The 14,919-nt window shown below is 53.9% G+C and overlaps 1 protein-coding gene and 1 long non-coding RNA gene across 2 annotated transcripts; both read left to right on the top strand.

Moving 5' to 3' along the window:
* The first annotated feature begins 3,585 nt into the window (after window positions 1-3,585).
* On the top strand, window positions 3,586-4,337 carry LOC139837630 (uncharacterized). Its single transcript, XR_011754206.1, has 3 exons — window positions 3,586-3,647; window positions 3,724-3,845; window positions 4,112-4,337. It is a non-coding gene; the product is annotated as an uncharacterized lncRNA (long non-coding RNA).
* Window positions 4,338-4,463: 126 nt separating this feature from the next.
* Window positions 4,464-7,099, top strand: LOC139838116 (uncharacterized). Its single transcript, XM_071827467.1, has 7 exons — window positions 4,464-4,587; window positions 5,724-5,770; window positions 5,904-6,062; window positions 6,149-6,270; window positions 6,367-6,657; window positions 6,841-6,971; window positions 7,054-7,099. The coding sequence occupies exons 1-7, from the start codon at window positions 4,505-4,507 to the stop codon at window positions 7,097-7,099; spliced, it is 879 nt and encodes a 292-aa protein (XP_071683568.1). The 5' UTR covers window positions 4,464-4,504.
* Window positions 7,100-14,919: the final 7,820 nt, after the last annotated feature.

Raw genomic sequence — 14,919 nt, 5'->3', positions numbered from 1 at the left:
TAAATTGTTCAGATTCTGACCTTGATTTTTTTTCCCATCCACAGCTGGCCCGTGCCTGACCCAGAATGGTTTTATCCGAGTCGTTACCCCAAACCTCGTTACGTTGAATATGAGAAGTTCGAGTAAAAGTGTTCCGCTTGTATTTCATTTTTCCAGAATCTGAGTAAAAATCTAGTGTTCGCATTTTATTTGAACTGAATCAGAGTAATAGTGCTGTGCTTTTTTTATATATTAAAACATCCATGTAGTGCATCTAACGATATGGTGGTCACATGGTTAACCAATTTTCCGTTGGTAAAAACGTGGCTACTGTTAGAGATGTATAGATGTATAGACCCTTTTCTTATATATCCTCACTGTATAAGTGACTTTCCTGCACATTGTAACACATGTACATGTACTGTCCTTTAATCCTCTGTGAATACTAGTTGCTTATTCACAACATGGTATCAGAGCTTAGGTTTAACTCTTCTTGCACGTAGCAACTCCGTGCTGCCGCAGTCACCACCGGCGAGCTCTCCGGCGACTGATCCCACTCCGGCCTGCTTCTACCTTGGCCGCCTCTTTCCATGTCTCGCACCGGCTGGTCCTGTTCTGGCCAGCTCGGCCTCCGCCCGCCACCCGCTGCGGCCTGTCCCGGCTGGCCCCGCCCCGATCGCCTCCGTCCCTGGTCAGCCTTGACCCAGCCGCATCCGCCCCTAGCCGGCCCTGCCCCAGCCGCATCTGTCCTGGCCGGCCCCGCCCTAGCCGTCTCTTACATGGCCCGACCTGACCGGCCCCGCTCCGGTCAGCTCTGCCTCAGGTTGTTGAGGTTGGGCAGCTCTGCCTAAAAAACAAGATCTAGATTTGGTTCGAAAAAAAAGAAAAAAAATTGATGGCGTCCTCCGCATCTGGTTATATCAGGGTACCCAATGATCTTTGCGCATTCACATATCTCAACACGTTAAATCAGTTTTGCAGCGTTTTTCACTGCATATAGCGCGCGCCCGACGCTCACTTTTACTTCACTGGAAGCGCACTAACATAGAAAAACCCTCTCCAGCAGACGCTAAAATGCTGCGCCACAAACACGATTTTGCAAAAAATAGCACAAAATAAGATCTAGAAAATAGGATAAAAACTAGTTTAGATAGACCAGAAAATAGAGATAGTTAATATTACAAACTAGTGCAGATAAAAGTAAACCTAATCTAAAATTCGAAATCGGACGAGTTCCGTGTCATGGTCGACACCAGAGTCGACGACCACATGTCAGCCCAACGGGGTTCGCCTCGCTCCTTGTCGGCCCTTCGAGCGAGGCGGTCCTGCTTATTCGTTGTGTCTTCTTGCGGTTGGCAAAGTGCTTCTCCTCAGCGGTGACGTTGTTGGGGAAGCGGGCCACCCACTCAAGCCGTGTGCGCTCTTCCCGCTCGACGATGAGAAGACGGTGCTCTAGTTGTCGTTGGCGGCGCTGCTCCTCCTGCGTGACGAGGGGCGGCGGCGACACAACGTCATCGGCATGCTGGCGCGTCCACATGTCGTGGAAGTTCATCGTCGAGCGCGGGCGCCCAAACTGCCACGCCACGGCGTCATCGTACGCGCGTCACCTGTACGCGGTCTCAAAGGTATTGAGGCTGATGATCTTGCCGCTAGTCCGGATCTCTGTGTAGAAAGTGACGTTTGTGCGCTCGCGGACGCCGCGGTACCCCGAGCTCGCATGGCGTCGCGGCATGGCGGTGGCACGGGAGCGATGTGCTGGGACGGTGAAGCGGTGAGGAGGGTAAAAGCGTGCTGAAGTGTCGTGCGGCCTGAAAGAAATGGCACCCGAAAGAAAGCGCACGCATCGCGGTTTCTCTCGTGCGTCGTAAAAGTTTTGGCGCGTGCAATTTTACCACTGCTAGCGACGTGCGAGCCGGCGATGCTCCGCCCCACCCGCGATGTCTAGGTAGTTAGAGGATCTCCACCGGCGGCCCCGAAAGCATTTTGAGGGCCGGTGCGGCATCGAAAATGGGCTCGCACCAGCGCGCCCAAAAAGCGCCGGCCCAATTTCGAGCCCAATAGAATCACCGTGAACCCCGTGCTGGCCCCTTCGCGAAGGGCATGAATCGGGCGCGCCAACGCCTCGTGGCACATTGGTTTTCGCGGGTGGAGCCGCCTTGGCAGCGAGAGGAGGCGATAGTTCGCTTTGGAAATGACGCGGGAAGGTTGGTCGTCGGCGTTAATGGTCTCCCGCACGGAAACCGAAGAAGCGACAAGGGCGGCGACTGTTCACACGACGTCCACCCACCTCCCTCACGCGCCTTCAATGCGTGTCCGCCGCCTCCCTTAAAACCCGCTGGCGCGCACCTCTCTTCTTCCCCATCTTCGAACCCTAGCCGTCGCCACCGCAATTGTCGCAGACGCCGCGCCAAAACACCCACCGACACAAGCACCCACCGACGCGATGGCGCACAACGACGAGGCCGGCAGAAGTAGCGGGGCCGCGCTCCGCTTGTTGCAACTGACGTATGACGAGGCGGATTATCTGTACTGGCAGCGCATCCCCGTGCCAGTAAAGTACAAGCTGCCGCACGGGTGGCACATATCCAACGCCGGCTTCGCCGTGTTGCCGCTGCCACCAGCTAAACCAGAGTTGTGGGCCCTCATCAGCGAGCGGCGTAAGCAACACGCTCAACAGCCCGGCGTGGCCGCGGCGCTTCGAAGAGGAGCGTGCCATTGAGCTCCCGCGAGCGGCCAGCCGCACGAACGAGCATTTCAACCGCGTCGGCCGTCGTGTCTGGTGGCTCGGCCGCGGCGTCGATGCCACGTTACAGTAGCACAACTACCGCCAGTGCACCCACATCGAGCCCCCGTGCATCCCGCTCTCTACTACCCGCAGGCGGAGTGCATGGCACCGGTGGTGCCGCCTCTACAGAGGCCGCCGGCAAGGACGACGGCGTCTAGAAGCTAGTGCACCAGATCGTCGATCGCCGATGACCGCACGCGCTCGGCCGCGCCTCCTTCGGGTGGCGTCATCATCGACGATGGGGCAAGGCACACATCTTCGGCTCCGGCCCACAGGACGACAGGGTCGGTCCAACGCCGCCGCCTCAAGGAGGAGGACGCCGCGGGCTCGTCACCACTTCCACCAGCAAAGAGGCAATGGTGGGAGATGGAGGCGGAGGCGCTGGTGGGCCTCCGTGGCGGTGACGATCGAGAGGAATTCCTCGGGCAACACTTTAGCGTTGGCCGCTCCGTTGAAGATGATGCTGGACCCGCGGCAGACGGCAGTGTGGTCTGCCAGGGACCACGGCGCCAGCTTCATCCATCCCGTCGGACCTTCCTAGCTGCCGATGCCAAAGGAGGAAGAGGACGACGACTGGTCCTTCGGCTTGTCCAGCGACGACGACAACACTGACGACGTCAACAACCTCAACTTCACCATCTTTGAAGCGGGCCACCGCTAGGTTTTTTTTAATTTTCAGTTTAAATTCAAGTGACTTTTGTATAAAATTAGTCAATATTCGTATGATTTTTTTTAAATATTATTACATTTGAATTTCTATTGAGGATATGAGAAAGCCGCAGAGGTAGAGGATGCTCTGGTGGCGCCCCCACACGGCAGTGACTCAATCAAGAACTTGTTGCAAAGTTGTCTCCAAGCATTGTCTCGCTTGCCTCATTTGACGGTGATTGTACTATATGCACATTACTTCTCCATCTTCTGTATTTAATCATCATGACTGAAGTTCTGTCCTTGTGTAGGCGAAAAGCTCCATTCTCAATGCACAGGCACAGTTGTCCGAAATGATCGACTAGGTTCATCTATTGTAACATCGAGAGATTTGGTTACCACTACAGATTCAGGTTATGTCCGAACATTAAAGGTTGGTGTTGCCATTTTTTCTGCACTTCGTTACATGCAGATTTTATTTTGATATATCAATTAGATGAGCTAGCCAAGAAGGCTCCACTGTGCATTGTCGCCAACGTGAGAGAATAGAAAATGAAACAAAGAGGTCTATAGACCAAAAGAGAACTAGCAGAACACCTAGATCTAATCTAATCACACTGCACCATCCTTGCTGATTTAAGATGTCTGTAATCATTTGCTAATCATTCGTATACATGTTGTCTTGTTGTATTGTTACAGTTAAAAGTGCATCTACCGAATGGGGAAGTTGTGAATGCCTCTGTGCAGTACTACAGTGTAGCTCACAACATGCTTGTTGTAACCACTGGGTTCTTCCCTGATATCCGTGCAGCTTGTATACCACAAATGCAAGTTGATTCTTCCACGCGGTTATTAGCTGCAAGTTTATGCCGCATTTCGGATAAATTTTGGGTCACCACTGGGGTACTGACTGACAGTACTACTGGAGTTGAGAGCCATGAAACCATGTGGTCCACGTGCCAGATCACTGATGTGCACTGTCAATTTCTGTCCAAGTTTTTTATAACTCTCTTTTGAGGCATCACAGATTTTATTTTGTGCTAGGCTGGAAGTGGTAGACCTCTTGTTGATTTTGATGGAAATATTGTTGGGATGAACCTCTGTATGAAGAAGCAAAAAACCTCGTTCGTACCAGCAAAGCGAATTGTTGAATGCATGGACAGGCTTGGGTTCTGGTATGTCATCTATGCTTCAATCATACTGATGAATATTACAAACACAGTATGTGTTCTGAAATCTATGCATCTGTTCGCTTTCAGCCAAATCTGTCTAGATTAAAAAAGTTAGCTGCCCACCTGATTTGATTGGTCTTTGGAATTGCATTTTTTTGGCTCGCCTAGCCCTATGGGCACCCATGTTATTTTCACTTAAATTAAACAGGCTAGATGTCTCTATTGGGGACATTCACATCTTACGATGTTCAAACCCTGGCCATCTTAGTACAGTTCTTCCCTACACCATCTGACGGTTCATTAAGCGGCTTCGATGCTCTCTGTTCGACGAGTCAACCCCAACCCCACTCTCATGTGGCTGCTGGTGAGCAGAGGCTGTGGGAAAGCTCTACCAAAAAATTGGCTTCACAGCTCTACCGTTCTTCTCTGTGGGTCTCCTTTGGCGGTTAGTGGTGGCTGATCAAGCGGTTTAATATATGCTGATGGGAGACGAAACATAGCGTCTAACCTGCAGCTATGAACACATGAGGATGACATTTCCAATTTTTTTGAAGTGTAGGATGTTTAAGTTAATTAAGTGAACGTTTCTGTGTAAGTGTCGGTCTAATTAATACTGTATAGCACAGCACAATAGCAGGCCAACATACCGCACTATTTTTTTTCTTGAAAAAAGTGGTCGCGTGTTCAAAGGATGATGAGTTGATGACTATTTCTTGCTGTTCCAGTTTGATTATAGTTTGATTAGTTTTTCATGATGATTGTAGTTGGCTATGACTATGTCTCAGTTGAATGGTGCCATATGTGCTGGAATTCTATACTTCTCTACATGCTCACATCTTTCAAGTTCTTATTGCCTCATCATGAAAACAATTGGTATCACTATGCATGCCAAGTTGCCGATTGTTTGCCAAGCAATTTGGCTGCAAACTAATCAGAGACCTATTTTTTGCCAAAAAGTTGGAAGGTACTATATTCATAATAATCCAAACAACATTAACATAACAAAATAGTGGTCATGCCTTTGCTTCGGTTGTCATACCAAAATTTTAGTTGGGTAGTTACCTGGGCCTTGAAACAAACATGTCCTCTGTTACTGATGATACTAAAAATTATGATAAGTTTACTACATTCTGCTGCAGGACCTATTTGGAGAATACTCCCACACCATCGAACTTCAGTTCAGTAGGTGAGCTAAGCACAATCACTCCTTTATAGTTACACTAACGTAGGCCATCCTGAAGTAGGCATATATGAAATCAGTTTGTCTAAATTCAGTTTCGCTTCCATTATAGTTACTTCAAGTTTAGGTACCATTGTAGGTAGCTCAAGTCAAAATCGCGCAAGCGAGGGAAGTGAAAATAAGAACCAGGAACCTTGCGCATTTCCTATTCATGAAGCTAATGATGTATGGTGTGACCTCAATCAAGCACTTGCAGAAAAATTGTCTCCGAGCATTATCTCCATTGCTTCATTTGATGGTGATTAATACTACTATGTGCACATTTCCAATGGTTGCATTTAGCCGTCATCAGTAGTTAATGACTGAAATTATGATGTTGCATAGGAGAGGCATTGCATTCTGAATGCACAGGCATGGTTATTGACAGAGAACTATCTTCAGCCTCCTTTCTGACGACAGCAAGTTTGTTTGGATCATTAGATCAAAATCTTTGGGATGATTTAACGGTTTGTGCTGCCAATTTTTCTGTGCTTTGCTTGCTTATTTATGCTATAGGTAATGGTTACGCATAACATTTGTCTTCCTTTGCTATATAATTACAGATCAAAGTGCACCTTCCGAATGATGAAGTGGTCCATGGGTGGTTGCATTATTATTCGTCTCCTTACAGTCTTGCTGTCATCGTGACCCATTCCTTGCCGTCCTCCCTTGATCTTTGTGTAGCATGTCTTGGCAACGACATGCACGTTGAGTCGTCTGCTGAGTTATTAGCTGTAAGGCGTTGCTTCGACTCAGGAGAATTAGTGTCCACGAGAGGGTCAGTGATACATGGAACATGGACAGGTGGAATTCATAAGAAAGAGCGCAAATTGTCCACATGCAAAATCATCGAGGTGCGCTGTTGATATCTTGTCTGATTTTTCGACATGGTCAAAGTCAACAATTGTACAGTGAATTCATGATATTAGGGTCATATTATTTATCATTATTATGGGCATTATACTTTCTTATGCCCCAAAATTTCAATTTTTTTGGTATGTGTGGTAGGCTGAGCGTAAGTTAATTTTTTGTGCCAGGCTGCCAGCGGAGGACCACTTGTTGATTGTGATGGGAATATTGTTGGCATGAACTACTATGATGAGGAAATGACTTCATTTGTGCCAAGTAATCTTATTTTTGAATGGTTGGCGCCTGCTCATGTACACTGGTAAGACTGAATTCCAGCGTTTATGCTGAATAGCTTTTCTAGTTGGCTTACTGTCTTTTGCTATTTTGATTCTTCAATACAGTATAACAGTATTCAAATTGGCTGAGAAAACATTATATCTGCACTAGGTCTCTTGACAGAATTGCAAATGTGTAGAATAAATCAACCTAATGAAACTATTGTGGGCATGAAAATATGGTATGCATTTTTTCCCCGTACGGAACAAAACATACTTCAAAGCATCCATGTGCAATGAGGAAAAAAAGGCTAAGGTCCGAGGCATCAAAAAGCTAACCAGCCAAAACCAATAATTCTATTGAGCTGGAAATATGATGTGTATATGCTAGACTAATAGTGATTGAAAAATACCAGATGCATTATGTGGGACCAAGAAATTTTAAAGCTTTGCATTTATGTGCTGTGCTTCATTATTGAAAGATATATTGATTAAAGTGAGAACAACAAATTTTCACCACATTATGAAGGTGATGAGGTGTGGCAACTTGCAAGACATCCACCACATTCTTACCTTTGAAGCCCTTAGGGTGTGTTTGGTTTGAGGTCAAGCAGTAATGTGTTGGGATATCCATGTCTACATGGATGGGAATATTCTTGTTTTTTTGTTTGGTTGGATGAGAGGGATGAGCCAGTTTTTTTCTCGGGTAGATGGTTGGTTCGGTGCATAGGATGAACCCTTTTTTGTTTGCTTGAAGAGACGAGGTGTATATGTTGTTGTGCTGACCTTTTTGTCACGAGATTATGAGATACTCCCTTTTGCATTTGATTTCAGCAATATAAGTTTCACAAGGTTATGTTCAGCAATATATTAAACCAGATTGCATTTTGAAAAATAGGAACTGAACTTGAACATCTTAGACATCACAGAGGCAAGCATATATGCCAAAGCCAAATAAATTAGCATCTTTGTCTTGTTGTCCATTGAAAATGCAAACTTGAGTAAAAATGTAACTTTAACACATACAACACTACAAGCATTATTTGTGTAGACAATGTCATACATAATTTTTCACTGTACCAGTGCAAAAAAGTGAATGAATAATCAAGATGGTTTACGTAATCCCAAGTTGTCCTCTTCAATTTCCTCAGCCATTCTGTTCATGTTTAAACGCCCACTTGCCCAGTAGAGGGCCTCTTCTATCACTAATGCTCAAGCCACTGCTAGCGTTGGAAATCATCGTGGTAGGGGCTAGGGTTCTACCGGGGCTAGGGCGGAGGTTGTAAGGGTGAAAGTGAGGGCGGAGGGGCTGGAGTGCTCGGCGCCGGTGGCGCTGGGCGCCGTCGCGGAGGAAGGAGGCGGCGGCTAGGGTTGGGTGCGGCTGGGCGCAGGGGGTCTCCCGTCTCCCTTCAGGAGACGAGACAGTATGATACTGAATATTTGTCTGATTAATCACGAAGGGTACATGTGTTTATATAGGAGGACAGCCTCCTCTAAACCCTAATTTACTTGGGCTAAGCCCCTAATGTACTTGGGCTAAGCCCACAACTAGCCACTAGTGGGCTTCTTGCGTGTATAGGTCAGACCGAACATAACATCTCTCCCCGCCTTCTCAAACAGCTCGTCCTCGAGCTGAACTTCTGGAAACTGCTGGCGGAGATCTTCAAGCTTCTCCCAAGTCGCCTCGTCCTCTGGCATGCTTGTCCAATGCACCAAGACGTGCCAAACACCACGTCGCTGCTGGGCCTTCATCATGCGAGCCACACTCGCTGGGGCAGGCTCGAGATGCCCGTCCGAAGTAGGTGGAAGAGCTGGTGGTGCAGACGGAGGGTCGCCACGGTAGGCCTTGAGGAGGCCGACGTTGAAGACGTCGTGGAGGCGCAAGCCTGCGGGCAGCTCAAGACGGTAGGCGAGCGTGCCGATGCGCTCTAGCACACGGAAGGGACCGGCGTAACGAGGTCCCAACTTGCGCCTGGAGCGCGGGTCCAAGGACTGGGTCGTCCGGTGAAGAAGGCGTAGCCAGACCCAGTCGCCCACAGCAAACTCCGCCTCGCGATGGTGTGCATCATAGTACTTCCTGGCCAGCTGCTGAGCCTGAAGAAGTCGCTGGCGCGCCTCAGCTAGTATCTCGTCGCGGGTACGCAGCAGGTCATCCGCCGTCTCAGTACGTGCCATGCCAGGCGCATAGGGAAGCATCGCCGGCGGTGGCCTCCCGTAGACCACGTCAAAGGGAGTGGCGTGCAGCGCGGAGTGGTAGGACGTGTTGTAGCAGTACTCGGCCCACGCCAACCAGTCCACCCAAGCTCGTGGAGGATCCCCTGTGATGCAGCGCAGGTACATGGAAATGATCTTGTTGACGACCTCGGACTGGCCGTCCGTCTGAGGATGAAACGCCGTGCTCATGCGGAGCTTCACGCCCGCCAACCCAAAGAGGTCCCTCCAGACGTGACCCGTGAACACAGGATCACGATCACTGACGATGGAGGACGGAAACCCGTGGAGGCGAACCATGCCGTCGAAGAAAGCGCGTGCCACGGATGCCGCCGTATAGGGATGGCCGAGGGCGATGAAGTGCGCGTACTTTGAGAAGCGGTCGACCACCGTGAGGATGACGGACTTGCCGCCAACCTTCGGCAGCCCCTCGATGAAGTCCATGGAGATGTCCGCCCACACCTGGGACGGCACGTCCAGCGTCTGCAGTAAGCCCGCCGGACGGAGCGTCTCCGTCTTGTTCCACTGGCATGTGACACACGCCCGCACCCAGTCTCGCACCAGGACGCCATCCCCTGGAATGTAAAAATCAGTGCGGAGACGGTGCAGGGTCTTCTGGACGCCCTCGTGACCTGCAGAATGCGCCAAGGACAATGCCTGGTGGCGCAGGTCTCCATGATCCGGCACGAAGATGCGGCGCCCATGGAGGAGTAGTCCCTCGTCCAGGCGCCATGACGCGGCCAGCTCGTCGTCGACCAGGCGCTGGCGCAGCTGTTGCGCATCCGCGGCCTCGGCAGTAGCGCGGCGAACCTCGTCGATGAAGGCGAAAGATGGCCCGGAGTGGATGCAGAGGGCCGCACCGACCGTGGGCGCGTCCGCGGCGTCGTCGATGTCGCGGCGGGATAGGGCGTCGGCGACTGTGTTGAGGCGGCCGGAGCGGTACTCGACGGTGAAGTCGAAGCCGAAGAGCTTGCTGATCCACTGATGTTGCGGCACTGTGGAGAGGCGCTGATCCAGCAAGAACTTCAGGCTGTAGTGGTCCATGCGCACATGGAACGTCCGGCCCCAAAGATACGCCCGCCAGTGGCGCACCGCCTGGACCAGCCCGATCAGCTCGCGCTCATATGCGGCGAGCTTGTGGTGGCGCGCGGCGAAGGGGCGGCTGAAGAACGCGAGTGGCCCCTCGCTGTGGTGAAGGACGGCGCCGAAGCCGATGCCTGAGGCGTCGCAGTCCACCACGAACGGCTCGTCAAAGTCCGGCATCTGAAGAACGGGGTCCGTCATGAGTGCCCGCTGCAGGGCGGCGAAGGCCGTGGCCGCCTCCCCGTCCCAGGAGAAGGCGTCGCGGCGAAGCAGGCGCGTGAGAGGCGCGGCGATGAGGCCGAAGTCCTGGATGTACCGCCGGTAGTATCCCGCGAGGCCCAAAAATCCGCGAAGAGCTCGCGGCGACTGGGGCGTCGGCCAGGCGGCGACGGCGGCGACCTTGTCCGCGTCCATCGCGACACCGTCGGCGGAGATGACGTGGCCCAAGTACGCGATGGAGGTCGTGCCAAACGAGCACTTCGAGCGCTTGAGATGAAGATGATGCGCTAGAAGCTCGTTGAAGATGATGGCCACGTGCTGCAGGTGCTCCGCCCAGGATGCGTTGTAGATCAAAATATCATCAAAGAAAACAAGCACAAAGCGGCGTAAGTAGGGGCTGAGCACGTCGTTCATCAGGGCCTGGAAGGTCGCCGGCGCGTTGGAGAGGCCGAACGGCATCACCTAAAAACTCGTAGTGGCAATGGTGAGTGCGGAACGCCGTCTTGGCGATGTCGTCCGGGTGCATGCGCACCTGATGATAGCCCGCGCGCAAGTCGAGCTTGGTGAAGAAGCGCGCGCCATGCAGCTCGTCCCGGAGCTCATCCACGACGGGGATGGGGAACTTGTCCTTGGACATGATGGTGTTGAGGGCGCGGAAGTCGATGCAGAAGCGCCACGTGCTGTCGGCCTTGCGCACAAGGAGCACGGGGGCTTATAACGGCGACGTCAAAATCCGAATAATGCCCTGTTCTAGCATGATTGCCACCTGGCGCTCGAGCTCGTCCTTCTGCAGCTGGGGGTACCGGTACGGCTGCACAGCGACGGGCGCCGTGTTCGGCAGCAGGTGTATGCGGTGGTCACAGGGCCGCGAGGGAGGGAGGCCCTGCGGCTTGTCGAAGAGGTCGCCGTGCTGCTGCACTAAGTCGGCCAGGAGCGGATGCGCCTCGTCAAGCGTGGCGGCCATCAGGTGGAGCTGCGGGGATGCGCCAGTGCTGCCCAAGCCCTTCCAGTGAACACGGCGGCCGCCCTCGCGCCAGAAGATGAGGGACAACACGTCGAGGTCCCACAGGATGGGTCCTAAGGTGCTCAGGAAGTCGAGGCCGAGGATGAAGTCGTAGTAGCCCAACTCGATGCCGACGCAGTCGATGGAGAACGGCTCGTCGCCTACGAGCACGGGAACTTGTTGCGCCACGCCCTGGCACGTAAGACGGTCCCCGTTGGCGACGGTGACGCTGTACTTCTCGGATCCCGCCGGCTGGAGAGCGAGGCGGCGCATGGCGGTGTTGGACAGGAAGTTGTGCGTCGAGCCCGTGTCCACCAGCGCAGTGAGACGCTCCCCATTGATCGTCACCGGGAGCAGCATCGTCTTTGCCGTCTTGATGCCCGCCATAGCATGAAGAGAGACGACGAAGGCGGACGCGTCGACCGGCGCGTAGGTCGTGACACCGGCCTCAGTGACGGTGGCGGCCGCGAGCTCGGCGGTGAGGGCCTCCACGTCGGCGTCGTCGATGGTCTCCAGGTAGAAGAGGCGGGCGCACGTGTGGCCCGGCGCGTACTTCTCGTCGCAGTTGAAGCACAGCCCCTGGCGGCGCCGCTTGAGCTGCTCCGCAGCCGTTAGCCGCTTGAAGGGGCGAGTCGGTGCATGAGGGCCCGCGGGCGCAGCGGTCGGCGTGGGGCGCGGCGGGGCGGTGGGCGTCGAGGCGGTTCGGAGCGCGGGACGAGCGCTGCCACGTTGCGCGTAGACCTGCTGCATGGCGATGGCGCGCTGCTTGTAGGACCGTGCGTAGTACATGGCCGTCTGCAGGTCCTCAGGCTCGCGCATCTCGACGTCGACGCGGATGTAGTCGGGGTGGCTGCCGACGAAGAGATCGGTGTGCTGCCGCGCCGAAACGCCCGGGGCATGGCACGCGAGCGCCTGAAAGAGGTCGGCGAAGTCCTGGACCGTGGTGGTGAAGGCGAGGCGTCCCAGCTCGGCGAGGTGGCTTCCGCGTAGGGTCGGCCCGAACCGCTGGAGGCACAGGTCGCGGAAGCGCTCCCAGGCCGGCATCCCGCCCTCCACCTGCTCAAGGGCGTAGTACCAAGTCTGCGCGGCGCCCCGTAGGTGATAGGAGGGCGATCCACGTGCGATCGGCGCTGAGCGTCCGCTGCCCCCGAAAGAACTGCTCACACTGGTTCAACCAGTTCAGGGGATCGGTGGCGCCGTCGTAGGTGGCGAACTCCAGCTTGGTGAAGCGGGGCGGCTGCTGCGTCAGAGGCGTGACCCCGTAGGCGCCCTCCTGGCGGCCCGGGGTGAAGGACGTGCTCGCGGCGAAGGGGGCAGCAAGCCCGCCAGGACCGCCAAGGGTGTGGGCGGGCTGCTGAACCGTCTTCCGCGCCGCAGTCTGAGTGTAGACGGGCGACGCGTCGGTCCATGTGGGGATTGGCGAGGGCGATGGCGGCCACCACGCGGGGCGGCCCTTGCTGGCGACGGAGGCGGGAGGTGTCGGGGTTGCGGACAGGGCCGGGACGGCGGCCGGTGGGGGCGGCGGGTGCTGGCCGGCTTTGATCTCCGCGAGCTCGAAGCGGATGGCGCAGAGACTGTCGGCGAGGTCCGCCAGTGTAGCGGGCAGGAGGTTGAGGCCCGTGGGGGCGGCGGCGGCCTGGATGGCAGCGGCGGCGGCGGCCCCCTGGTCTTCGTCGGCAGCGGCCTCCCGCGGCGCGTGGGCGCCTGTAATGGTGGCGGAGGTGGCGCGGGTGGTGTTGGTGGCGGCAGCGGATGTGGCGGTGATGGGGTCGACGGGGGGGCTGTTGGAGCCCATTAGACCTAGGCAATCTGATACCAAAGTGGTAGGGGCTAGGATTCTATCGGGTCTAGGGCGGAGGTTGTAAGGGTGGAAGTGAGGGCGGAGGGGCTGGAGTGCTCGGCGCCGGCGGCTGGGCGCCATCGCGGAGGAAGGAGGCGGTGGCTAGGGTTGGGTGCGGCTGGGCGCAGGGGGTCTCCCGTCTCCTGAAGGGAGACGAGACAGTATGATACTGAATATTTGTCTGATTAATCACGAAGGGTACATGTGTTTATATAGGAGGACGGCCTCCTCTAAACCCTAATTTACTTGGGCTAAGCCCCTAATGTACTTGGGCTAAGCCCACAACTAGCCACTAGTGGGCTTCTTGCGTGTATAGGTGAACAAGCCCTAAGGGCTTGGTTGTGGCCCGATCTCACGAATTGACCAAGAACAAGAGGGGGCGAGGGATGAACACGAAGAACACGACGAAGAACACGGCGAACGCACGCAACACAACCCGATACAATTCCGGTTTACTCCCGATAGCCCGAACCACTATCCCGATAGAATCTCTCAAGGGAGAGACACGCGGTAGAATCCCCGAGAGGAAGATCGGTATACGATCGGTGGAATCACACGAGTGAGAGACCGGTGGTAGAATCACAAGTGTGAGAGACTAATCATATAAGGAGTACCTTGATACAATAGATTTGATAATCTAAGGAGGGGGTTTCCCTAATCCCAAAGGGATGGTGGAGGCATAAGCCTAGGTTCTCTCAAGTTCAACTCTAACCTAATGAAGGGGGAGGTGGGAGCCTATATATAGGGAGCCACTAAGGAGGGGTAGTTTAGGCATACAAGGGGATACATGGGCCTTGGCCCGAATTGACTTGTGGCAATCGCCTTCTCTCCTAGGCGACCTCAGACGCATCTTCTTCCTTTTTCTCTTCCATGCCTCCGTGACCTCGGCCTTGAGTGTGGTTCTTGACGTTGACGCGCATGATGAAGCGTAGACCGTAGGCCGGGCTGCATCATCTCCCCCCACTTGAAAAAGAGTCGTCCTCGACGATGAGTCTTCATGAACGTGTAGAGTGTTAAACGGAGTCAGATGATTAGATGTGATACGATCCCTCACGTGATTGTCTAACTGAATTGTAAAGTAGATAGCCTCTATGTTAGTTAGGTTGTTGTACTCCTAACAACTCCTGTAAACCCTGATACACGTATATATAAAGTGTCTTACGTCGGCCCAGAGAGGCACGACAAACCAATCTCATCTACATTGTTTTATATGGTATCAGAGCCTCTCACGATCTGATCATCCATGGCTCCAACAACGCCGATCCCCAACCTCACCCAAACTCTTGCCTCGGCGATCACCATCAAGCTAGATCAGGACAACTACCTGCTCTGGAAGGCGCAGGCTCTCCCCGCGCTCTACGGCCAAGATGTGTTCGGCTTCGTAGATGGATCTGAGAAGGCGCCACCGAAAAAGGTTGCCTCCACCGAGGGAAGCTCGACGCTGGTCGATAACCCTGACTATGCGGTCTGGTTCCGCACCGATCAGCATGTGCTTAGCGCCCTGCTGTCCTCCCTGTCTCCCTCAACTCTCGGCCACGTTCAGCTGCTAAAGACGTCTGCAGCGACATGGGAGACCCTTGATCGGATGTACGCATCCCGGTCGAAAGCGAAGGTGGTTCAGCTTCGCACGGCCCTA

The sequence above is a fragment of the Lolium perenne genome, chromosome 3, assembly GCF_019359855.2.
Source record: "Lolium perenne isolate Kyuss_39 chromosome 3, Kyuss_2.0, whole genome shotgun sequence".
Lineage (NCBI taxonomy): Eukaryota > Viridiplantae > Streptophyta > Magnoliopsida > Poales > Poaceae > Lolium > Lolium perenne.
This window is presented reverse-complemented; position numbering and strand designations above follow the sequence as displayed.